General features: G+C 42.5%; 1 protein-coding gene across 2 annotated transcripts in view; it reads left to right on the top strand.

The window, feature by feature from the left end:
• ddo (D-aspartate oxidase) overlaps nucleotides 1-27256 on the top strand; it is a 61156-nt gene that overhangs the window by 23891 nt on the left and 10009 nt on the right. The window contains exons 2-4 of one of the 2 annotated variants that reach the window (XM_059645727.1): nucleotides 2034-2208; nucleotides 4122-4230; nucleotides 9316-9492. In XM_059645727.1, coding sequence (XP_059501710.1) covers nucleotides 2037-2208; nucleotides 4122-4230; nucleotides 9316-9492 — 458 coding nt within the window. In that variant the 5' untranslated portion in view covers nucleotides 2034-2036. The remainder of the gene's footprint in view (nucleotides 1-2033; nucleotides 2209-4121; nucleotides 4231-9315; nucleotides 9493-27256) is intronic. The other variant, XM_059645728.1, reaches the window with a different exon arrangement.

Genomic DNA, 27256 nt, shown 5'->3' on the forward strand with positions numbered 1-27256 from the left:
TAGATAGCTGTGGTAGTCGGTGGGCTTGAAATGGATATCGGTTTCGAGATGGTTGCCCGAGATGGAAACAGAGAGGTCCAGGAAAGTGAGGGAGGTATCAGAGATGGTCCAGGTGAATTTAAGGTTGGGACAGAAAGCGTTGGTCAAGTGGATGAACTGTTTGAGCTCGTCGTGGGAGCACGAGGCGGCGCCGATACAGTCATCGATGTAACGGAGGAAGAGGTGGGGTTTAGGGCCAGTGTAGGTGCGCAAGAGGGATTGTTCCACGTAACCTACAAAGAGACAGGCATAGCTTGGGCCCACGCAGGTACCCATGGCCACCCCCTTTATCTGTAGGAAACGGGAGAAATTGAAAGAGAGGATGTTGAGGGTGAGGACGAGTTCGGCCAGGCGGATGAGGGTGTCGGTGGAGGGGAACTGGTCGGGTCTGTGGCACAGGAAGAAGCGGAGGGCCTGTAGGCCATCTGCATGGGGAATGCAGGTGTATAGGGACTGGACGTCCATGTTAAAGATGAGGTGTTGGGGACGGGGGAACCGAAAGTTTTGGAGGAGGTGGAGGGCGTGGTGGTGTCATTGACGTAGGTGGGGAGTTCCTGGACCAAAGGGGAGAAAATGGAGTCAAGATAAGTGGAGATGAGTTCAGTGGGGCAGGAGCAGGCTGAGACAATGGGTCGACCAGGGCAGTCAGGTTTGTGGATTTTGGGAAGGATATAGAAATGGGTGATGCGGGGTTGGGGAATGATGAGGTTGGAGTCTGTGGGTGGGAGATCATCCGAAGTGATGAGGTTGTGGATGGTTTGGAAGATGTTGGTTTGGTGGTCGGGGGTGGGTCATGATCAAGGGGGCAGTAGGAGGAGGTGTCAGAGAGTTGGCGTCTGGCCTTGGCGATATAGAGGTCAGTGAACCATACTACAACTGCACCTCCCATTGTCTGTGGGTTTTATAGTGAGGCTGGAATTGGGGCGGAGGGCTGCACGTTCTGCGGGGGAGAGGTTGGAGTGGGTGAGAGCGGTGGAGAGGTTGAGGCAATTGATATCGCGACGGCAGTTGGAGATGAAGAGGTCGAGGGAGGGGAGGAGGCCTTGGGGTGATGCCCAGGAGGAGGGGATGTGTTGGAGGCGAGAGGAGGGGTCAGTAGGGGGTGGGTTAGGCTCACAGTTCAAGAAGTGAGCACAGAGGTCGAGGCGGCGGAAAAACTATTCAACGTCCAATTGTGAGCGGTATTCGTCGATGTTTGGGTGGAGGGGGATAAAGATGAGCCCTTTACTGAGGACTGACCATTCGTCCTCAGTGAGGGGGAGGTCTGGGGTGATGGTGAAGACTCGGCAGGGCTGGGTGCTGTTGTCTCCTGGAGTGGAGGCGGTGGGCAGAACAGGGTAGGTGGCGAGGGGAGCGGAGTTGGTCGGTAAGTCAGCTACGGCGGCAGCAGCGGTATCAGGTGTGTCTTTGATGTCTGTGACGCTAGCCTCGGAAACGGAGGCGGCGACTTCCGCAGCGGGGGCGTGCCCAGTGGCGGTGGGTGTGACGTCATCCGTGGGTGGTCCTAAAGCGGGCACGTGGTCAATGGCACATTATGGGGAAAGGTCCTGGGTAGGGTTGGGGATTTGGAGGGGAGTGGGGGAGGCGAAGGAGGCCTCTGTTGGGTGGCAGGCCCCTTTTGTTTGTATAGAATTGGAAAATAAATGCATCCCTCTCTAGCTCCGCATTTTGCTACAGTCATTAACACCCATCCACGACCCCCCACCACCCTCCTCCAGTTCACCGTTAGTTTCTCAAGGGGAAATTAGGATGTGTGAATAAATGTTGCTGTCACCAGCAATGCCCAAATATTGTGAATTAATTAAGAAAACTCCCCATAACTGGCCCAGTGGTGGGCAATTCACTGCAAGGTCAGGGCTCTGACCTTACGTAGCAGAAACTACTTCTGTCAACAGGTTTTATTGCTCCAAAAGGGTAGCTGGTTTATTGGGGTTGGAAATCTCACTGTTGGGGTTAATGAAGGATGTTGCTTCTAACTATCTTTCTCTATTCAGACCATGGACAAGTTGCGAGTTGCCGTGATTGGAGCCGGTGTGGTGGGGCTCTCTACTGCTGTGCACATAGCAGAATCTGTTCCAGATTGCTCTGTCACTGTGATCGCGGAAAAGTTCTCTCCTTACACAACTAGCGATGTCGCTGCCGGAATCCTCAGCCCACACTTCTCTCGAGGTGAGCCGGCAGCGAATTAACATGCCCCACATTTAACTTAAAGGCAAGAAACAGCAGCAAGGTTGGGACAATGTGTTACATTCCTGGAGTAAACCATGCAATGACCTTGCAACGATTCACAGTTTTGGTGTTAAGAACTTGCATTTATATAGTGGCCAGCACATTCCTGAAAGTGCTTTGCAGGCAATGCGGTACATATGGAGTATAGCCACTTTTGTGGCAGCCAATTTATACACAGTGAGCTCCCAGAAACCACAGTATAGCACCTTGCACATGAAAATCATCTCAAAGCAGTTCAATGTGCACAATCCTGTGTAATCAATGGTGGCTCAGTAGTTATCACCGCTGTCTCACAGAGCCAGGGAGCCAGGTTCAATTCCACCCTCGGGCGACTGTCTGTGTGAAGTTTGCATGTTCTCCCCGTGTCTTCTTGAGTTTCCTCCCACAGAGACCAAAACTGTGCAGATTAGATGGATTAGCCTTGGCACATTCAGGGTACAGGGATAGAGTAGCGTGTGTGTCTGTGTGGGATGCTCTTTGGAGGGTCAGTGTAAGCTTTGTGGGGCAAATAGTCTGCTCCCACACTGTAGGGATTCTAATATTCTATGAACTAGTGAGCTACAGTGTAGGTAACCACTTGTGCTGAGATAGATTTTAAAGCAAACCTCAAAGAAGGAAAGAGAGGCAGAGATGTTTCGAGAAGGAATTATAGAGCTTAGGTTCCAGGCAGCAATATATTGAAGAGGAAGGGGGTGCAGCAAGGGTATGCACTCTAATTCCTATAAAAGGCCAGAACACTTGAAGCACAAAGAGTGATGAGTGTTCTGTAACTAAAGAAAATTATAGAGATTGGGACAATATGATCACAGACAGCTTAGAAGCCAGGATTGGGTCATTAAAATGGGAGATCTTGCTGGACTAAGAGCTGTTGTGGTCAGCAAGCGTACAAGTGAGTTAGGATATGGATGGTAGAAGTTTAGATAAAACTGCAGGTGGTAAGTGAGGAAACTAGCCAGGAGAGAATTGGATTAGTCGAGTCTGGAGATAAGGGAAGCAAGAAAGAGCATTTCAGCAGCAAAATAGGACAAGCTACTGAGGGCATGAGCCATGTGACAGAGGTAATCGCATTTAAGACTACATTACAATGTGACTTCATTGAAAGTATACTTAAAACCAAAATAGTGCAGATGCTGGAAATCTGAAATAAAACCAAAAATGCTGGAGAAACTCAGGCCAGCAGCTGTCTGTGGAGAGAAAAACAGAATAAATGTTTCAAGTCCAATGTAATTCATCTTCAGAACTGGAAGGAGCTGGAAAATAGTTGCCCTTAAGCTGTAGACAGAGGGGGAGGAGGAGCAAATGGAAAAAATGGTTGGGGTGCCCATAGCAAAAGACCAAGGAGATGCTCTCCTTCACCGCCATTAACACCCGCTGTGTTACCATCTGTGCTACCATCAGCCCTGCCCCCCTTCCCACCGTCCAAGCATTGCAACTTCTTAATTAAACAAAAGCTTAAGGGATTTCTGTTCCTTGGTGCAGTTTCCAAGTCAGTGCTATGACTAATCAAAGTCCACTTGCTAATCAATCTACATGTTTTTTTCTCATGCCATATAAGTTAGTGTTCCCTTTGAAATGTGACATTCTTGCTATGGTCCTGATGAGTGCAAATTAAATTAAAAAAAACTTCAGCAGCAGCAGCCTATTTCTACTTTAGCAGAACTCAAGTTCTGTATAAAAATGTGACTATTTGTATAATTTGAATATTTTTATGAACACCTTGATAGGCTTAAGTCAGTGATAGTTAAATTTTGGTACCTTTCTGTGCACTACTGGATATGGATATCTGGTGATTTTAAAATGGTTCAGTTTTTACTGATTCTTGTTTTTACAAGTCTCCTATCTTTTCAAATTAGAGACACCAGTTGAACTTCAGAAGCGCTGGTTTGATGATACATTTGCTCACATCTACTCAATCGCACAGTCAGAGGAGGCATCTGAAATCGGTGTGCAGATCCTGTCTGGGTAAGGACACAATTTTCAGTTCTCATTATATCTTAAAATGACAAGTTTTCTTTTTAAAGAAAGATGAGAAATGATCTATTTGGGACTCTCTGTACATCTCTGATCTACCAGTGACATTTGACAGGTCTTCATCTTCCAGATAAGGTATTAAACCCAGATTTTCACCCAGATTTGAATCCTACAGCAAGCAGCTCTGACCTGTGGCTTTGCACGTTCTTTGTAAGAGCTATTCAATTACCTATGCTTACCCACTTTTTTAAATTTCAAAAACAAACTTTATTCATAAAAATATCTCTTTGTACTTCTCCTATAACACGATAGTTGTGTTATTGTGCGACCTCGCACAATAGAAAATCACAACGGAAAATTGCTTTAAGGGGAAATCTCTATACTGTACAGTAGAAAGTTTGCATTATCCAAACAGCGTCCACTGCTCATCAATCGTGCTACAGCCAATCTGCGGTAACAAAATGCAAGTTATAGTAGAAATACCTGTATATACATTGTCACTAATGCAGTTCAGTTTTGGACAGTAGCACATGAAGTAAACAAACAAACATTTGAGTTTGACTTTATTCCAACAAACCAAAGGAATCTCTAAAACATACAAGATAATATTTTATATAGTGTATCAAGGCACTAGGAGGGTCCAATAACTGTATGGATCCCCAACTGACTTCAACAGAAAGACCTTTGACTTTGGTCTTTCTCCACTGTACCTCACTGGCAGCGGTGCCAAGCTTTAGTGCGTCCCTCAGCATGCAATCCTGGTCTTTGGAATGTGCCAGTCTGCAACACTCGGTTGGGGTCAACTCCTTGTTCTGGAAAACCAGCAGGTTTCAGGCAGACCAAACAGTGCCTTTCACTGAGTTGATGGTCCTCTAGGTGCAGTCGATGTTTGCCCCCTGTTTCAATTGAGCTGTTATATACCTGTCCAATAATCTTTGAAAGTTTTAATTGGGCCAGCTCCCACCAATCTTGTGGGCAGTGCATTCTAGGTAATACTAACTTGCTGTGCAAAAAAAACTGAGCATGTTTTCTGTTTCCCTCCCCGAATCTTTTGCAAATTTTCCGCAATCTGTCCCCCCTCATTTCTAACTCATTTGCCAGTGAGAACAAGTTTCTCTGTATATACTCTGCCAAAACTGTAAATGTATGTAAACATGCCAGAGTAAAGAGTTATACAACATCAAAAAGCTTTCTCTCTCTTTTTATATTTTATGGAAGATATGAGCTTGGTAGCATTCTAAGGGGATGCAGAGAATTTGTTGCAGCATCAAGTAGAGCCGGTAAATGACAGTAACCAAAACAGGCAAGTAGCAATTGAGTTTGTATAGAGGAGCAGCAGAGGATAGAATGAGGAAAACTCATATGATTGGTGAGCATGAAAGATTGGGCAGACCTCAGGGAACAATGTCCGAGGCAGCATTAGGATCAGAGCAAATAAAAGAAAGCTATGCTTATATCTAATGTCAGATTGTTTGGAGGAGGCAGCATTGTGTCTGAGGGTACAGCTGTGAGACAGGAAGATGAACTGTGTAGAAAGGTATCCAGGACCTGAAGAGTGAGAGTTATTGTGAAAATCTAATGTTACAATGCATGAGTTTTAGAGCTAAAACGTTTTACTTTAGGAATCCATTTTGAAGTGTCGTCAAACTGAAAACAGTAAAAAATCTCAGTGAAAGACAATGTTAGGTCCAGTTCAAAATGGGAATCTTATTGTGTTGTTGGGATGGTGGTGGCGGTTAGTCAGACCCAGGGCTCTGACGGCCCACCTGAAGGACATTGCTTGGCTCAAGATCTCACAAAAAATGCTCTGAGTTTGGTAGCGTTCATGTAGGTTCCCCACATCAAGCAAGTTGTTAAAGGGACTGACACTAATGGAACCACAAAAGTTGCCATTGCCTTAATTAGAGATATAATTATTTTATTGATCCCAGAATGTTATTCAGAAGAATGAATAATGGTGTGACTGTGAAAGGATTCAGGGTGGGAATGATGACAGTGACAGTTCACTGGTAAACAAGTGAGTTATGCCATTAGATTAAACAGGAGTGTTGAAAGAGTTTGAAGCTGCAGAGAAAGACAATACCAGCCATTGACCTGAATGTTTGGCTGTTATTGCTGAATGCAATGCAGAAGGGAATCTTTGCCACTTGCTTGGTCGAATGTGATAGCAACACTTAACAAACAGCTCAGCACCATCCAGGACAGGGCAGCCTCAATCTGTTTTACTTTCCATTATTACTAGTGGGCACAGGATGCACATCCTGAAACTAGCAAGGTAAATTCAACAGCATTGCCCTGCACTGCCATGGAGCAGTGTGCAGCAGATCATCTCCACCTTCTTCTCAAGGGCAACTAGATCTGGAGAATAAATACTGGACCAGCTGGTGATGTTCCCACATCCTCTAAAAGTACAAATAAAACAAAACTCGTGGGAATAAGATGACACCGTCCTGACATGAACTAACAATAGTATTCCTTCATAGTAAGTACATTGTATTCTTGAAATTCCCTTCCTTACACCATTGCAATGTAAACTTAGTCTCTGCAGCACTTTTGGAATCATCCTGAGCACCAGTGAAAAAGAAACACGTCCTGCTTGTGCCAGCCCACCTTAGCAGGCAGAGGAGTAGGCGAAAACCTAAACTGATTAGTGTGTAATTAGTGCCAGATTGCTGAGAGTTGAAATCCACTATCATCAGGGCTTTTACACCCAGGAAAGGCTCTTCAAATAGCTCTGATTTCTTAATGTTACATACACCTCTACGGCCCTGGCAGGGATCTGTGTCTCAAAGACAGAAGCTGTTTGCTGCAGGACGGAGCCTTAAAATGGCCTCTTTCCACAGGCATGTGCAATCAGCATTGGTGGTAGGACTTACTTCATGCCTGTGGGATCTTCCTGCGATTACATCTGAAACAAAAAATGTCGGTGACTATTGTACCCTGTCTTCTGGCCTTGTGGTGTATTAGCAAGTATGTCAGGCAGTTAATGAACTGTAGCAACTCCATTACTGCTTCCCCTCTAAGTATATTGTCTGGGGGTTTAGCGATCTTAGTAACTAGCACTGTTTATTCAACTATGCACATCTTAAATAGAATAGAAAGAGAGCCATGTATTACTGTTTTGGAGTCCATCCTTTAATTAAAATTTAATCATTCGCTGTGGATCAGGTAGTTATTGTCTATCCCTATTTGTCCTCGAGAAGGTGGTGTGGAGCTGCAGTCTGTAGGTGCTGTAGGTAGACCCACATTGCCATTAGAGAAGGGATTCCAGGTTTTTGCCCCAGTAACGGTGAAGGGACAGCGATACATTTCCACGTCAGGATGGTGAGTGGCTTGGAAAGTTGAATGTGGTGATGTTCCCATATGTCTGCTGCCCTTGCCCTTCTCGATGGGAGTGGTTGTGAGTTTGGAAGATGCTGTCTTCAGCCTTGTAGATGGTACACACAGGGACTGGGTTACTCACCTTTGACCCAGTCTTTTACTTGCCTTGCCCTCGCTGTTGTTACCAGTTGTAAGTAATTGCAGTCCCAGCATTGATCCCTGTGGCACTTGGGTGGTAGTCGCTGAAATTAATTTCTCTGCTCCCTTTCCCCTTGATTATTTAGTCATTTTGGAATGCAGGGGCAAAATGAGTTTACATGCCTGGTACAAACAATAACAGGAAATTCTGGGGAAACTCTCACAGCATCTGAGAAGAAAAAGCAGTGATAATATTTTGACTCCAGTGAGCCTTTTGCAGAACTGGAAGAAATTGGGATAACATGCTATTTATGTTGATAATGGGGTTGGGGGGGACAGGAGTGACTGGATAGGTGGGGATAAAGCCCAGACGGAGAGAGAGAGAGAGAGAGAGAGAGAGATCCAGATGCAGTGGGTCACCAGGATCAGAATCGTATCTTCTGTGACTTGTTGAGTTCTGTACGCTTCACAACACAGAGCTGACCCACCTTCAAGACTGTCACTCCTCAGATAGGTCTCAACCACTTAGCTCCGCAGAATCAGTCTTTGCTTGTCAGAATAGATGCTAAGTAACACAATCGATAGCTAACTGCGCCTAGTTAGACCACCCACACCCCCATGCACAAGCACGAGCACAAGCACAAGCACACACACATGCACACAGAGACACAAATGCACATACAACGCACACATATACACACACACATATATATATACACACACGCATGCATATATACACACGTGATTGTGCATGTATGCACACTTGCTCATGTGCACACAGACAGATGTACTCTCACACACAGGCATGTACTCACACAAAGCATGGTCTCTCACGTGTGGTGAGTTTGTGTGAGGTGCTACTACTTCTATACACCATCAGTGTAGTTTAAAGCTCTGTAAAACAGTGAACATTGTTAACTTTGCCTTCTCCCTATCAAAATTCAAATGCAGAGAGACAATATAAAACAAAAGGTACAGTTCTGAAGAGCAGGCCCCCTGTATGTAAATATGTGTAAATCATTGACGATGACCAGGCAGTTTGAAAGAGTGATCAATAAAGCATACAGAAACCTGGGCTTTATTGATAAAGGCAAGAATGGTTCTGGGGGAGAAACTTCAGTTACTGAGATAAGAAAAGACTAGGAAAAACTGTTCTATTTCATGGAAGAATTGAGACCTTGCACAGACAAAATGTGGGCCAAATGGCCTGTCCTAGGTGCTGCAGCCATTCTCTGATTCAGTGAGTTGCAGGCATTTTTTTTATATAGAACTCTTCCAATAATCTCATGAACCAGCTGATGCTGGTAATGGACAATGTTGACTGTTTAAAATTTTATCAATTTTCACCAATTTTGGTATTAAAAGACACATTTATGCTTGGAATATCTCTGCTTCGAACACAGCACCAACTTGCATCTATATCCCATGTCTAAACTAGTAAAATAACGCAGGATGTGTCACCAGACACATTTTCACTCAAAACATGTAGCGTCATATTTGTAAAAGAAATAAAAATAGTTGGTTTTAGACTGGTAGCGAGGTTTAGAAACATCAGGGTAAATAAATTATTATATTGTTGTTCAAGTCATGAAATCTTTTCTTTCTACGTTTTTCTAGATGGGAGATCTTTAAAGAAACTCCGATGGAACCCATCCCGTTCTGGTCTGACTCTGTGTTGGCATTTCGAATTATGAATAATGCTGAGCTGAAGAGGTTTCCTTGGGCCACATTCGGCTGGATGTACACTACTCTGCTTTGCGAGTGTACCTCTTACTTACCTTGGTTGGAGAAAAGGTAAGTCTTTCAACACCAATAGGGCAGAACCCTTTCTGCCAATTCAGTTGTGATTCAGTTGCTTGTACTGTTGTCTCTGAGCTGGAAGAGAGCCAGATTCTGGTTCCACACCAGAACTTGGGAATCAAAGATCAAAGCTGGTCCTCCAGTGGAGCAGAGCTGTATGGGAACTGCTATCCTTTAGTTATTATGTTAAATAACAGATTTGCCTACTGTCTTGGGTAAATGGAAAGGATTGCATGACATTATTTTGATCCATAGAATCCCTGCAGTGTAGGAGCAGTTTGCACCAACCCTGTGAACACCACCCTACCCAATCCTTGTAACTCTGCATTTCCCATGATTAATCCATCTAGCCTACACATTCCTGGATTGTATGGGCAATTTAGCATGGCCTAAACTGTACCTTTGGACTGTGGGAGGAAACCAGAGCTCTGGAGGAAACTCACACAGACACAGGGAAAACATGCAAACTCCATGCAGTTAATTGTCTGAGGGTGGAATCGAACCAGGTCCCTGGTGCTGTGAGGCAGTAGTACTAGCCGCTGAGCCACCGTGCCACTTGAAGGAGGCCAATATTTATCCCTTAACCAAAAACAAACCAGACTATCTTGTTTTTCCCAAGTTGCTGTTTGGTAGAGTTTGTTGTACAATTTGGCAACACATTTCTTACACTACACTTCACTGACTCTAAAATGCCTTTAGCCATCTGGTGGTTGTGACAAATGCAGTATTAGTGCAAGCCCTCCTTTCTTTTTGCTGGTCTGAAGAAGAGTCACTGGACCCAAAACCTTAACTCTGATTTGTATCCACAGATGCCGCCAGACCTGCTGAGTTTTTCTGTTTTTGTTTCTGACTTCCAGCATCCACAGTTCTTTTAGGTTTTTTGTTTTGCTGTACTGCATTTGTAGAGTTTTGTTGGTGAATGAAGGCTATAAATTCAGGAAAAAAAATGCTGCAATAAAGAAACAGGCAAGCCTGAATGTAATACAGGACACAAGTTCATTAACAGTTACAGGAACATTGCTAACTAGGCTGAAACTTTTAAATTTCAGATAATCACCCTTGGGAGATTAAATCTACAATGCCTATGATATTCATGTAAACTCATTGCTGTGATGAGTTTTCTAATTAACCAGATTTTCTCATTATTTGCTGTGTTATATTTATTTCAACATTCCTTAAGATGTGGAATTGAACTGCATAAGTTCATTCCTATTTTGCAATTTATAAAATACATATTGCCCTTAAATTTATTAATGCTTTTTCATTTATTTTGAAATTTATTGTTGACCATATGAAACTGTGGTTATCTTCAACAAAAGACGAATTTCCCGTGCTTATGTTTCAGATTGGGGTAATTCAGGAAGTATGAACTGGAAACTATACATATTGATATTTCATTTTGCGCTTGAACTAATGATCCAATTAACACTTAGACCATCTGTCAGTAAGCACATGAAGTCACACTTTGAGTTTCCAAAATGTAGAATCAGATTAGCAAAACTGGACTGAGAATGATGGAAGGTGAAGATAATTCATATCCCTTTGCAGAAGACTCCTGCTTAGTAGCATATGACATCAATATTGATTACATGATAATTATAAACATTATCAAGGAGTCATAACATCTAATTTGTGAATATAAAGCTGGTTGAATGGTTTAAAGTTTTATTATGAAATATCAGTGCCAGTTTGATGAAGACAATTATATTCTATCTTGTTAAGCGATTTCTCGGCAAACAGCAGTGAAATTAATGTCAGTGAATCCTTGATCACTCGTTAGTCCAAGTGTGTTCTTCTAGGAAGCTGCAAAGCAGCTGATGTTCCTTGAGCTTGGTTACTTTTAAAGCTCTTCAAATTCAGAGAGGTTTCTCAGATGTACCAGTAAGCCTCACTTGTACATTTCCTGTTGTTTATATCCACTTGTCTCTCACTAATATATCTCCTTTAGCCTTTCATTTCCAGTCATGAGCTTGTGCTAAACTTCATTCCTGAATTATTTTCTGGCTACAGCCATTTGCCAAGTGTATTTATTCAATGGTTTCTTCCAAACAGCCTTATGCTGAATTTGTTCTTGTCTGCAGCTTGGGGTCTGTGATGAATTGTCAGTTAGGAATCTGATGGGACAAGTACGTTGAAAATTGAGCCCCACCAAACATATAGAATCCTTAGAGCATTGAAGCAGGCCATTCGGCCCATCAAGTCCATACCAATCTTCCGAAGAGCATCCCCCCCAGACCCAACCCATCTCTGCAACCCTGCATTTCCCATGGCTAATCCACCTAACCTGCACATCCTTGGACTGTGAGAGGAAACCAGAGCACCTGGAAGAACCCCACGCAGACACAGGGAGAATGTGCAAACTCCATACAGTCGCCTGAGTGTAGAATCGAACTAGGTCCCTGGCACTGAGGCAACAGTGCTAACCACTGAGCCATCATGCCACTCATACTAATGTCTTACTTTTATCACAACAATATTTCATTAGTTCCTCTTTATTACTGCCATCTAGAACAAAAGCAATTTTGAACCAGATTTCTTCAATAAACCCAAGAACTACTTGCTTATTAAGAACAAACTTATCCTTTAAGTAAGTGGCAAACTGTGTAGTACATAGACTGAAGCCATATCCTCTTTATTCCCCACACACTACTCATGAACATATAGAGAGGACAAGATGGCAAAGGTCTGAAGCAAATTATGATCTTGTGAATATTAGGGAAGAAAACCACCCTGTTGGCCGAGAATCCAAACTAAAAGGACACAGTGTGCTGACTTCTCACAGTTTTTTCATTTTCCTGTTGATAAGATCAAAGTGATGGAAGATCGTTAGTCTGGAGTTCACATTCAGATGCGAGACAGTTAGAAGTCCTGATTTCTGAAAGTTTATCTTTTGTTTACAAACTGGCTTTTTAACTACTTTTGTTTTAAGGAATTTCTCTCATCCCATCAGAGAGAAAGATTTGGAGAGATCATGGAGTAGTGGGGCTTAATTTCTCCCAGCTTTCTACCAACTTTCACTTTTCAGAAAAGACGGATTTTACCATTTCTGGCTTCGAGGTCATTTCCCAACTGACGAAATACAGTTTACTGGCAGACAGAACAAACTCACTTCAGAGGATGTTGCTAGGCACCCTTCAGCAAAGACCTGCCTCAGAAACCCAGTTTGTCTGTCTCTCAGTTATAGGTTGTAAAGCAATCTTGTATCTTTCTTTTAAAGGCTTATTGTCCCAAAATCACTTCTTTATATAAACAATAGACCATCCCTAATCTTTTTTTACCTTTTGATTCTTGAATCCTAAGAAGCCACATGGTAATTTCTCTGCAACTCTCGTCCAAAGCTTCAATTTTCCAATTCTCAAAATCCATACACACATTTGCTTCTAACATGGCTTTACCCTCGAAATGAAACACTATTTCTGGATGGGTTTCATTACCATGTCCATATGACACATACCGCAACAAAGTTTTAACAAGAATTCACTCTCATTCATCCTCTATACAGGATTTATCCAACTTATAGAACATAGAACATAGAACATTACAGCACAGGACAGGCCCTTCAGTCCTCGATGTTGTGCCGACCTGTCATACCGATCTCAAGCCCATCTAACCTGCACTATTCCATGTACGTCCATATGCTTGTCCAATGACAACTTAAATGTACCTAAAGTTGGCGAATCTACTACCGTTGTTATCTTTTTAAAATCTCCAAACTATTCCAGCATCACTCCATTCTTGATGTTGCATCTGATATGAGGTTATCTATTCCGTTGATATGAATATTATGAAGTTGAATTAACAATGATGATATAGTCTAGCATTTTGAGTCTTAGATTTCTGTACAAAACCCAAAGGATTGTAATAATTGTAAATTAGTATCTTTTTGTGGTTTTGAAAGTTATGAACTTCAAAATATTCAAGAGCAAGTAAAATAACAGAGTTTTATTTCCCACTGGAGAGTATTCCTTTTGGTAGTGATTCAGCTTCTTGGAAATGTGCCCTACTGGCTCCTCCTCATCTAATTCATTACCTTGTAGTGGAAACAAATTCACTCCAAAATTGCCACATCAATTCCCATTGTTAAAAGATTAGTGAAGACTGAGGCAACTAGCACTGATTCATTCATCAGGATTGGCTTCAACTTTTCAAACACTGTTTTGAACTCTCTTCAACTATATTGTCTGTGCTTGTTTTCATAACAAATCTGTTAAAGGTACGGTTGCAGTGCTGAAGTTAAGTATGAATCTTTGAAAGACACAGATCTCAAAAAATCTGCATGCTTTCCTATTTAGCTTAGGAACAGGAAATGCTAGCAATCTCTTTTGTTGTTCTTGGCAACACTAGCCCTAGTCCTACAGTGGGTCCTAGTTAAGTTACTCTTAATTTCATGAATTACTCTTGGAAAATTCTATTACCGGGTCAGCTAGCCGAGACTGTTTAAATAAGCCCTCCAGTTGTTTCGTATGTTCTCCCCAGACATTCCTATTTATTGTGCATCGTCCAAGTACTAGTACACAATTATATACACTAGTTATAAATCAGTTCATTCGTGTTTAGAATATAGCTGGAGCATTGTTAAAACTGAATGGCACAACTCAGTTTTTATATAACTTTGTTGTAACAAAGTTTGCTATCTCCTTAGTTCTTGATGTCAACAGTACCAGGCAGTACCCCTTCAACGAATCAATCTTGGTGAGCAGTGACACACAAGGAACCCTCCTGATATAATCATCTAATTGAGGGCTTGGCTACAAATCTGTTTTCATCACAGCATTTAATTTTCTGTAATCTCTGCAGAATCTAGTAGGGAAGGCAACAGCCTAGTCTATTCATTGAGAGACACTGATAATGTTCTAGGGATCTGGGTTTAAAAACAAACACCTGGAATGGACTGTCTAATGTTGATTATAAAACTGTTGCAGATTTTTGGGGGAGAAATCCCCATCAGATTCACTAATGTTCCCTTTAGGGAAGGAACTCTGCTGTCCTTACCTGGTCTGGTTTACATGTGATTGCAGACTCCTTTTTCAGGTGGCAGTGAGAGAGGTGGCACCAGGCACAAAATTTATTACTACTCTCTGGAGTAATTAGGGATGGGCAATAAGCCAGCAATGCCCGCATGCTGTCAATTAAGTTTTGTGAAAATCAGGTTTGGGAACAAATACCAGTGGAGAACCCTAGACACTTTGGCTAAGTTCTGTCAAGTGATTTTTTTTAGATCTTTGTTTTCAACTGTGATAGTTTTCTGGGTTTAACTGCTGAGAATGTTGTTTCATTGGTTCTGATTCAATAGCATCTCACCTGCTGGCTGGCTATCCACACGCATGGATCTTGACAGATTTCTATAAATTCCGCTATAATCTGCCATTCCTGGATAACAGTGTCTAATTGTCTCAGTATTCCAGCTAATCAGGTTCACTTTGTGATTTGTCTGCATCTCCCCTTTATCTCACTCTCACTGTCTGTCATCCTCCACTATCGTTAGCACCTGACATACTTGTTCCTTCCTTTGCACAATGATGCCATTTTCAAATGTCAATGCAACACAATTGATTTCTTTTACTCCAACTGGTTTATTTGAAGACACAAGCTTTTGGAGTTTCACTCGTTCTTCAGGTGTCAGTGAGAGAGGTGGCACCAGCCACAGAATTTATAAGCAAAACATCAAAGGGTCATTGAACTGATGCGATGTTGAGCAAACCAAAGATGGCTGTTAAATCTTTAATCAGTTAGAAAGGATTAATATGCAAATTCCAAAATCTCTTGACAGTCACTGCCCCAAGTTCCCTCAGTATGCTAGACATGAAATCCCAGGACAGCCAATGCATTTTAGGTGTGAGATCTTGTTTAGAATCTGGCTGGGTATCAACTCGGAGTCAGACTGGTTTTATTTCCAAAGTAGGAATTTATAAAATGCCACACTGACTGTCTACAAATTGTGTGCTTCTTGAACAAAATAGAATGTATCTGCAATTACAAATCTGCAAATTCACCTCATTGATTTATGAATGTGTGTGTGTGTGTGAGGGAGAAAGGGGCTGAGGGAGAGAGGGGCTACGTGTGTGTGTATGTCTGTACAGTGTGGTGGGGTCACCTTCAGTGCGACACGAAACCAAGATCCCAGTTGAGGCTGTCCTCATGGGTATGGAACTTGGCTATCAGCCTCTGCTCAGCAACTCTGCATTATTGTGTATCCTGAGGATGGTTACCCGAAGATCACTGGGGAACTGCGAAAGAATGGGCACCTAAAACCTCACGGGAGACATTATGTGGCTGCAAAAAACAATACTAAATGCTGAAGATTAAAGCTGTCATGTAATTGAAAAGTTGATTGCAGCTCACATTGTGGTTAAATTTATTTATCTCTATTGTTATATTCTCAAATTTAATTGATATAATAACTGTACCACTCTGCTTGATGCTTATTATTGAAGCTATTATCTTTATCATCCAAAAGCCAGCATTAAAATCCTGTCATCGGACTAGTTATGCAGATCGCCTCAGCCAATGTTCAGAGGACATGGGTTTGAGCCCTGCAACAGCTTATGGTGAAATTAAAATTCAGTAAAAGGATCTGGAATAAAGGGTTGACCTAATTACAACCATCTAATGACTGCTGATTGTCGTAAAAACCCATGAAGCTCACTAATGTTCTTTTGGGGAAGTAAATCTGCTGCCCATATCTGGTCTGGCCTACATGTGACTCTGGTCCCACAGCAGTGTGGCTTATTCTTCACTGATCCTAGGCAATTAGAGATGGGCAGGAAATACTGGTGTAGCCAGTGACACCCACATCCTGTGAATGACTAACAAAAAAATTTTCCAATTCTGGAATACCTGTCCTCGTTGCTGTGACAACTGCCTATGTAGCCATTGCTCCTGTGACATTGCCAATGGGTAAATTTGTTCATTGCTTGTCGATGGACTATGGAAACTTCAAGCTGCATGTGTTATCGAATCTACAGCAAAGGCAGGGGCACAGTCTTGTGTTACAAAGTCTAAAGTACAGGTGCCCATTGCCATGGAGCAGTTGAATTCAGCCTCATGCACCCCAGCCCTGTACGCTGCACTCTTCAACCATAAATCCAACTGCCTTCAGCACATAGCTATCGAATTTGCACCAACAGGACGATGAAGAGGGGCAGTCAGTGGGAGCAGCGGGGCATTGGAGCAACCAGTGGTGAGGGGGGGTCAGACAAGGGAAAAGCACTGACAATGAGCCCTCTTCTTCCAAGTTCACTGCAGTGTGGATGCACACTGACATTATAAACAGCACCATTCAAGGCACTGGCAGGAGATACACCACTTTGGATAAGCAATGTTAAAATAGCTGTTACCTTTTTAGGCGTTCCGAACAAAGTTATAGTTTAGATGAATACTGTAGGCAGAAAATGAATAGACAGTTTGGTAAAAACACTGTGTCCAAGAATGATTGGCACTGATAATATGAAAAGTAGGAGAGGTGCTTTTACCCAGAGACGTATCCCAAATAACACCGCGTCTCGTTTGTACTAGTCAGTACATGATTCCTTCCATGGGAAACTGAGGCGTTACATTTTCTGCAGAGATTTCTTGTGCAATATTGTTTCCAAAAATTATGAAATATTTCAAAATTGTAAATGATTGTATATAATCAAGACATTATTTCTGCATGAAATTTCTACAAAGAAATTGTGTGCTGAATTAATTTGTGAGAATATTTTGAGTCCCGCTGGGAATTAACCTCAGAACAACATGGAGTTAATTCTGGGAGCATGTGGCTTTTGAGTGAATCAATTAATAGATGTGATGGTAATTAGTAAGAGAGTGCATCACTGTAATATAGTTCATTTCCCACAGTATTCAGAGTATTGCATTATATAACTTCACTCAGTGACTCCAGCCCACCACTCAAGCTCTGAAACCCAGAGCTCAGGTTTCAAGTGTAGCTGGTTGCACTCCCTGCGCATGTGGCTATCTCAAACATCAGGAGGGGCCATGAATTCCTACATATTATGTTCCACGCAACTGAGCTGTGCTGCCATACTTTTATTGTTAACTTTATTCTGCTTTGGATTGCTTATATTACTTTATTATAATAACTCTGAAATTTCCTTATTCCTGGTGTTTCTGTTAAATACAAGCACAGATACTTCTTTAAAAGCAATTTACAGTAATTTAAAAGCAGACCCTACTAGCAGTTTCTTACTAACTTACTGAAAAAGAGTCAAATAAATTATACCCCCTTCCTGCCCTTCCTCCCGGTCAGCATGGTTACTTTTTGCAACAAACCTTATTCTTTCCTCTTCTCCCACTTTGAACTAAATCCCTAAACATACTCACTTAGCCTCTGTCTCATGCAGACACGGGGGTGTACCCTTAACTCCTCTGTTTTTAGTTGTTCAACTTTTTTAATTGCATTTTACTTTACAGTCTTATAAGCCAAAAAGGTGCATGGCATTTGTGACTGTTCACATTAAAATGACATCCCATTAAATTATCAAACAAATGAGATCCTTAGTATACATTCTTGTTTAACTAAATATTATAACCATTTTGGGCATTGTTTGAAACGAAATGTCAAATAAACCCCAGGACACCAATGAGCTTCATCAACCAGGACTAGCTCCACTTTTTAAAAGCGACACATGGGATTGCTTTCACATTTCCACATCGATAAAATACAAATATGAATGTTTGCAAAACTAGGATTTGATTGAATGTATCTTCATGTTAGCCTTGGGTAAATGTCCTTGTGGTTTTTCTTCATATGAATTTTTTCAAGGAAACAGATGCAAAATCAGTCAGTGAATCGTAAGCTCTTAGTTTGATGGTTTCCAAAGGTAGAGTGTTCTGAAATTCCTTTGTCTAATAGCCATGATGTGGAGGTGCTGGTGTTGGACTGGGCGTGGACAAAGCCAGAAGTCACACAACACCAGGTTATAGTCCACAGGTTTATTTGAAAACACAAGCTTTCAGAGCCTCAGTCCTTCAAAAGCTTGTGTTTTCAAATAAACTTGTTGGGCTATAACCTGGTTCCTTGTGATTTCTGACTTCATTTGACAGAGTTGCAGGTTATAGTTCAGTTACAAATCGCAGACAACAATGTGATTCAATGGACAACTGTAGTGCCAGCTTCCACCCAGCAGATGTCATACACATGCTTTATAGATGTCAGAGATAACAAGGTATAGAACTGGATGAATACAGCAGGCCAAGCAGCATCAGAGGAGCAGGAACGCTGGCATTTCGGGCTTAGACCCTTCTTCAGAAAAAATCAGCCTTCCTGCGTCTCTGATGCTGCTTGGCGTGCTGTGTTCATCCAGCTCTACACTTTGTTATCTCAGATTCTCCAGCAGCTGCAGTTCCTACTATCTTTATAGATGTCACCTAGCACAGTCCATCCAAATCCTGGTACTGAGACAGACAGACAGATGCTTTACACCAGGATCTGTATTTCGGGATCCAAAGTTCGAGGGTGCATTTCTCACAGTGATGCTGCTAACTCAACCGAATGAGCAATTCTTCTCCACTCTAAATTCAACAAATTGATGGATGAGTTTCTATCAAATGCCTGAGGGCAGAAAGTTAGCAAAAACAAACTGATTAATGAGTTTCTGAAATATATCATCAGCATGTTAACCCTTTTGCTAAGTATAATACCTTGAGGAATTTCTTCCCTCTGATACTCTGAGGCGGTTCAAACAGTTATGTAAAGATAGAATCAATATAGCACAGAGGAGGCTATTCGGGACATGAAGTACTTGCCAATACTTAATAACCTGGTTTTGAAACCACAGGGGAGGTGATGAAGGGCAGAGTTAATCTTTGTTGGAACAGACCTCGTTAATCACATGTCAGTTCAGATTTTTGGAAGCCAAGAAAGTGCTGGAGGCTACAGCCCTGAAGACTGGCGCTGAATCTCGCATCCAGCATTTTCACCAGGTGGGCTGATGGTAATGCAGTGAAATGTTTTACACTTATCCAGGGTTTACAGGGACAGCTACACCTTTAACAATTAGCTGTTTTCAAACTGAACTAATTTTGGCCACCCAAGTTTCTGAAATATCATTCGTGGTCTTTAGGTAACTCGAAGTACAGGTCTTAATCTGCCAGGGTTATTTGGAGAAGGAACATAGCCTTTGAATGTCAGGTTGTTAAGAGTTGATATGTATGTGCATAAAGTGGATAAGGCCTGGGGAATTGTCAAGTTGTCAAGTCATTTAAATCCCTTGCCCTTTAAATTTTGAAAAAAAAAATTCAGTCAGCTGAAGTTAATAAAAATAGCTGCTTGCAAATTTAATGGATGTTATCTACATAAGCTTGAGATCTATATTTGTCATAATATTTCTGTTAGACTGTTTTAATACTTTAGCATCACAATGTGGGAACTGTAAGGTCACAGTTGGCTGCACAGCTCTAAGTGGTTTTAAAGCAAGGAGCTGCCATTGATGTGGGGCTTACAAATTCAGACATTTGTTTGTATAAGGCATTAAGTACTAGAAAGAGTTGAAATTATTGAATAGAATTCTTATTAATAGACTTTATAGGAATACAGTGATGCTTCTAATTCATTCCTGGGACTTTATTTTATTTCATCTCAGCTTGGCTCCTGAAGGCTGCCCATGGTAGATATTCAGTGAATTGGCATGGAGGATGAAAGAATAAATGATGAGCATAGATTAATGTGAGTTGGCACTAAGTTGGCAGGTGCAAAAAGCCAGAGAAAGAGTGGGGAACATGGGTTTGCATGATTTGATACTAAGTTGGCACAGGAAATAGAAGATCTGGAGAGTTATGGGGAGCATAGATTGACATGGAGGTGGTGACCATGGGGAGTGGTTAGAAGTGCATAGGCTGGTATTGCAGGAATGAGAGGTTGGTGTGCCCTCGCGGTCACTGTTGTATAGCTGTGTCAGCCCTGCAGTGTCGAATGAGGTCAGTTCACAACACCTTCAGCTTCCTTGATCATGGAACTGATCTTTCATTTCATCCCCACTGTCAGCAAAGAACAGGTTCTCATCTCCCTCTTCAGGGAGAAGATCACTGTCACCTCTGTGGAACTCCTGCCTGAGCTGATCTGTCAGACGTCACTGGTGTGGGGAGTGCTCAGCCTCTCACAACTTGATCAGCAGCTCCTGTTGGTTCCTGTGCTGTAACCTGCATTATCATGATTATTGTTTGAATTCTGTGTGGGCATCACTGGCCAGGCCCACCTTATTGTACAGAGGGCCATTAGGAACCAACCACATTGTTCTGGGTCTGGAGTCACATGAAGACCATTTCTTCCCCCAATTCATGGATCAGTTTTTTTTAAGCAGTTGTTTATGGTCATTATTAGAATTTCAACTCCAGATTTGTAATAAACTCAAATTTCATCATCTGCTGTGTTGGGAGTCGAACCCAGGTCCCCAGACATTACTCATGAAACAGAGGATTAATTGTCTAGTGATAATACCATTAGGTCATTACCTCCCCCTTTCTTGCCTGCCTATCCCGGATGGCTGTCAATGTCTCACCTTCCCCGCATGGTACCCCTCTCTTCAGCCCTTCTTTAAAGCTCGTCATGTCATTTGATTGAGTGTAATGACAGGGAAATGAGGAAAAGGCAGCACACCACCCCCCTCCCTCGCTTTCTCAGAACTTTGCACTGCCTTGTATTTCCTGGGCAGCCTGTCTCTGAGTTTTATGCCATGCTGTTCACAGCTGCAAATGGGATCAAAAGCTTTCCATCTGAAATGGATGGGAGATGTTTGCTAGTCACTGAGACAGTCTAATGAACAGGATCTTTACTCTGTGGGGAAATGACTTCACTGCCATCTCATTTGCAGCTCAGAGCCTGGTAATAACTTGAGTGAAAAGCTTGTGCTTTTAAAAGTGCAACATTAACATAACTCACAAAGTACTTTCTGAAGTACAAAACAATCATAATGTCAATATTCTCAAGCAATGCTGTTATTGTATTGATTGTTGATCTTCCTCCCTCTCTGTCCCTGATAGGGGCTGGGTTACTGATTCGTACTGTGACAGGTTGCTCTCCACTACCTGTACACTGGGGCCGGGCTGTAATGAAGCTGGCTCAGTGGGGAGCAGGAGGATCTCGCGGCTAGTCAGAGCTGCCAGTCCTGCCTGTCGCCCCCTCACCTCCAGACCTTACTGACAGCGTGAGTTCAGGAGACGGACAGTGAGAGTAGTCAAGCAGGGGGTCTCCAGAGAGATGAAGTGTCTAGGCACAGCATCAGCAGTGAGAGGGTGGGTTAGGGAGCAAGAGACATTGTAAACCCAAAGGTCTGGTAGTGAGCGAGAAGGTCAAGGAATGGTAAAGACTGCTCCCAAAAGGCACCAACGTCATACTAATGTGAAGTGATTTTAAAAAGAAATTCATTAATGTCAAGCAAGAATATGGGCCTCCAAAGATGACCAATATTAAAGGGAGATAAAACAAAACAGGGTAAAGGACAGCAACTTACTGCACAATAACAGAAGTTGCTGGAAAGGCTCAGCATCTGTGAAGAAAAAAATCAGAGTTAACATTTCAGGTCCGGTGACCCTTCTCAGAACTGATGTGTCCTCTCTGTCCCTGATTGGGGCTGCGTTACTGTTCCACACTGTGACAGGTTGCCCGAAATGTTAACTCTGATTTTTTTCTTCACAGATGCTGCCAGACCTGCTGAGCTTTTCCAACAACTTCTGTTTTTGTTCCTGATTTACATCATCTGCAGTTCTTCTGGCTTTTATTTAGGGGATTACTGTAGTTTAACATAATGCATATGGATTGTTCGATAGTTTTAAGCTGCGGGTGAGTGCTGTATCAACGTACCTCACTGTTATTATGGGTTATTCTGTTGTGTAATTATATATCAATGACATACAGCAGCACATGGACTATCAGTGGTGTCATAACAGGACAGAAACATGCAGCAGAGTCTAGAATAGCTGCCGTGAACTTCACAAGTTTTTCTGTAAATGATAGCACAGATTGCAGACATGTACACTGTTCATAAACATCCTCCTAACTCACTTCCCCTTTATTACACTGCATTGATGAGAACACTGCCTGGTAATCATCTTGGGTAATCCATTATTCTTTTCACTGGACTGAATCTGTAATGGCTTCATGAATCAATTATAAGCAATGAGAAAATGTCATCGCTGCTGCTTGTAAATCACACAGCACTCCTCTGGAAATGTCATGTTTTACCCTCCTGCCCTGTGTGGAGGTGATCGCAGCAATGATTTTACATGCCAGTCACATACCCCGCAAGATGCCCAATCTGAATCAAATGGTATTGTGTTGCTGATTTATTTTTTTAACCAGTGAGTACAGTTTTTAGTTAAAGGAACTCATTTTCATTGTGTGCACTCAGGGGAAGTAAACGAGCAGTGGACTGCTCGAAGGCAGAGGGATAGTGAGATGGAAAGTGGATTATAGTTAGAAAACAAATACAGTGTGGAGCCAGTCCCAGTCATGGATGAAGGAGGAAACAACGGAATTAATCAGGAGAGCAGGGAATTGTGAATCACACAACGTCAGGGCATTTAACAGATACCCAGTGATCAGGGGTGTTGGGTTTTTAAAATTCATTCACGCGATGAGGCCATCACTAGCTGAGGCAGCATTTATTCCCCATCCTAGAGGGCAGTTCTGTGGGCCTGGAGTCACATGTAGTCCAGACCAGGTAGGGATGGCAGTTTCCTTCCCCAAAAGGACATTACCGAACCAGATGGGTTTTTCCAACAAGCAACAGCCGTTCTGTAGATGGGTGACGGGACCTGAATCATTAACTCTGATTTCTCTCCACAGATGCTGCCCGACCTGCTGACCTTTTCCAGTTTTAGTTTCCGATTTCCATCACCCCCTTCTGTTTCTTTTTAAATGAATAACTGTTTCATGGTCATCTTTAGACTCTTTATTCCAGAATTTTCAAAATTGAATTCAGATTCCACCACCTGCTGTGGCCGGATTCAAACCCAGGTCCCCAGAACATCGCCTTGGTTTCTGGATTAACAGTCCAGTGATAATAATACCACTAGATCATTATCTCCCCGAAGTTGTCTAGCTCTTTGTGGTTTTCCTTTGAGTCTTGGGGGTGGGGGGTGGTAGTGTGCAGTATTAATAAAACCAAGTAATAGGGAGAGAAGTTTAGAGGCAGAGGCAGTAGTGAGAGTATTTCTCATAACATCATAATGTATTTTAATAAAATTACAATAAATAGAAGACAATAACACAACTCATTTTCAGGAAAGAAGTCTTTTGGGCCCTGAGTATGACTGGAGCGAAGTGGATTAAGGTTTACCCTGAATTCATTTGCATAAGCAATGCCATTTAACTGAGGGGGTGACCGGGGTTGGGGGTGGGGAGTTGGTAGGGTTTGGGGGCATGGGTAGGGGTGTGGTGTTGGGCATTGGAATTAGAAGAGAGAACATGTTGAGGGTGTGTTCAGCCAATCGTTGGAGAGTAGTGGTGGATGGGGAATGGATGAAGTGCAGATCCTTTATGAGGAAAAAGTGGGTGTGAACAGAATCACCAACATGTTTCAGAAATGGAAATGGATTTTAAGGGTTTTTGATATGATGCACAGTTTTTTTTTAAATGTAATTTTGAATTTTGTGCTTCATTATAAAATGACCTTTTTTTTGCGACTTCATCACCTATCCTGGCACTGTTTTTAGAGATTAGCATTCAGTTAGTCAGTACGCTGGGCCCTTTATGTGACCTGGTTACATCATTAAAGGAACAGCTAAAACTTCTGAAATTGTTTGTAAAAGTGAATGGAGGCCTGATGATAGCACCCGCTGTATAGAAAAATGTATATATAAGGTATAGTAGCAGAATTAGGCCATTGGACCCATCATTTGCTCCACCATGCGATCATGGGTGATATGTTTCTCAATCCCATTCTCTTGCCTACTCCCTGTAAATCTCAATCCCCTCACTAATCAAGAACCTATCTACCTCTGTCCTAAATACATTCAATGACTTGGCCTCCACAGCCTTCTGCAGCAATGAGTTCCACAGATTCACTACCCTCTGGCTGAAGAAATTCATCACTATCCCTGTTCTAAAAGAACATTCCTTCACACTGAGGCTGTGTCCTTGGATCCTAGTGTCTCCTCCCAATGGAAACAACTTCTCTAGGTATGATCTATCCAGACATGTCAGTGTTCTGAAAGTTTCAGTCAGATTCCCCAATCCTTCTAAACCCCATTAAGCAGAATTTGTTACCAGAACTGCTGAGTTTCTCCAGCACTTTCTGTCTTTATTTAAAAAAGATAAAGTCACTGTAGCCCTGCCTCACAATACAGCTGCTCCTCCTTTAGAGAGAGGCAGATGGGGTTGGTTTAACCTGAGGCAAGGGGAGAGTTGAGAAGGAAGGTCCTTCATAGTAACCTCAGCTGGTGTGGAAATTGAACCAATATCAGAGACATTGCACTGCATCGTGTGTAACAGTCTTGTTGTCAGTTTGAAGGATTAAAGGTTCAGAGTGATTATCCTTGGGTTAAACTGGTCCCTGCACGTGTTCAGACATGAGGTCAGTTGACCGTAACAGGGTGATGGAAATGCAAGTGTCATCAGGCAGTGGGAGCGGAAGTGGGTGATCATGGGGAAATGTGGAGAGCGGGGAAGGTGGGGTGAGTTGGGAGGGGCATCAGTAGGGAGAGTAGCGGGGAGTGGTGGGCAAATGGGGAAGTGGGAGGGTGGGAAGATGAGTAGGGGATGGGAGTGATGAGTGAGGGAAGCCCTCTCAAAGCACATCCAACTCTTTTCCCACTATCTGTGATTTTCCTCTTTTAGTGTTTATTTATACTCATCACCTTGTCGGGCGAAATGTTCTGAATCAAAATAATTTGCTGCATATTTAAAAACAATTAGCCTCCAATGCCCCTTTGGTTCGTTTGCATCACTTTACATTTGACTCCTTTAGAAGTGACTCTTCAATGATTAAAATCACTGTTTTGTTTGTTTAATCCATCTAAACCTTTGGTCATTTTGAATATCTCCACCGAGTCTCCTCTTAGCCGTCTCACAGAGAGCAGCCCCAGCTTCTTCAGTCTATTTTTGTCACTGCGAACCCTTACTCCTGGTAAATCTCTGTTATACCCTGGATAATACCAGTCTGCTCATTTTCTCAAAATCTCAAAGAATTCTAGTAGACTCATGAAAATAACCCATTGCTTCTGAACCCATCCTCAAAAAGGGGGGAGCCGAGCACATCAGTTGAAAAGATAAGATAAAGCATTTACAACAATCTTCATTCAGAAGTGCTGAAAGGATGATCCAGCTCAGTCTCCTCAAATGGTCCCCAGCATCACAGATATCAGTCTTCAGCCAACTTGATTCAATCCATGTGATATCAAGAAACAGTAGAGACAGTGGATACTGCAAAGTCTAGGGGCCCTGTCAATATTCCTGCAATAGTACTGAAGACTTGAGCTCCAGAACTTGCTGCTCCCCTAGCCAAGCTGTTCCAGTATGGTTACAAAACTGGTATTTACCAGACAATGTGGAAAATTGTCCAGGTAGGTCCTGCGCATGAAAAAAACAGGACAAATCCAACCTGGCCAATTACAGCTCTATCAGTCTACTCTTGATCATCAATAAAGTGAGTGAAGTGCTATCGAGCTGCAACCAGCACCAGGGTTCCACCAGGGCCACTCAGCTCCTGACCTCATTACAGCCTTGGTTCAAACATGGACAAAAAGAGCTGAATTCCAGAGGTGAGGTGACAGTGACAACCCTTGACATCAAGGTTGCATTTGACTGAATGTGCCATCAAGGGACACTAGCAAAATGGGAATAACTGGGTATCAGGAGCAAACTTTCCAGTGCTCTGAGTATACCTGATGCATAGGAAGATGGTTGTGGTTGTTGGAGGTCAGTCATCTCAGTTTCAGGACGTCTCTGTAGGAATTTCTCAATTTTGTGTACTTCGCCCAAACATCTTCAGCCTCTTCATCAATGTGTTTTTTTCCATCTAAGGGTCAGAAGTGGGGATGCTTGCTGATGATCGTACAATGGTCAGCACCATTTGCTACTCCTCAGATACAGAACTAGTCCATGGTCAAATGCAACAAGATGTGGACAATATTCAGTCTTGGGTTGACAAGTGGCAAGTGACATTTGCAACAAAAAAATGTCAGGCAGTGACCAATTTATTGGTCACTCCGTTGAGTATTAGAGTTGGGAGATCATGTTGCAGCTGTACAGGGCATTGCTTCAGCCACTATTGGAGTAGTGCATACATTACTGGTCTCCCTGCTACAAGAAGGATGTTGTGAAACTTGAAATGGTTCAGAAATGACTTACAAGAATGCTGCCAATGTTGGAGGGCTTGAGCTATAGGATGAGGCTAAATAGACTAGGGCTATGTTCCCTGGAACGTCGGAAGCTGAGGGGTGACCTTATAGAGGCCTATAAAATCATGAAGGGCATGGATAGAGTAAATAGACAAGATCTTTTCCCAGGGGTGGGCCTGGGTGGTCCAAAACTAGTGGATTTAGGTTTAAGGTGAGAAGGGAAAGATATAAAAGGGACCAATGAGGCAACTTTTTCACGCAGAGTGTGTTGTGTATATGGAATGAGCTGCCAGAGAAAGTGCTGGAGGCCAGTACGATTACAACATTTAAACAGCATCTGGATGGGTAAATGAATAGAAAGAGTTTACAGAACATAGAACATAGAACAATACAGTGCAGAACAGGCCCTTAGAGGGATACGGGCCAAATGCTGGCAAATGGGACTAGATTTATGCAGGATATCTGGCTGGCATAGACTTGT

The sequence above is a fragment of the Stegostoma tigrinum genome, chromosome 4 (genome assembly GCF_030684315.1).
Source record: "Stegostoma tigrinum isolate sSteTig4 chromosome 4, sSteTig4.hap1, whole genome shotgun sequence".
Taxonomy (NCBI): Eukaryota; Metazoa; Chordata; class Chondrichthyes; order Orectolobiformes; family Stegostomatidae; genus Stegostoma; species Stegostoma tigrinum.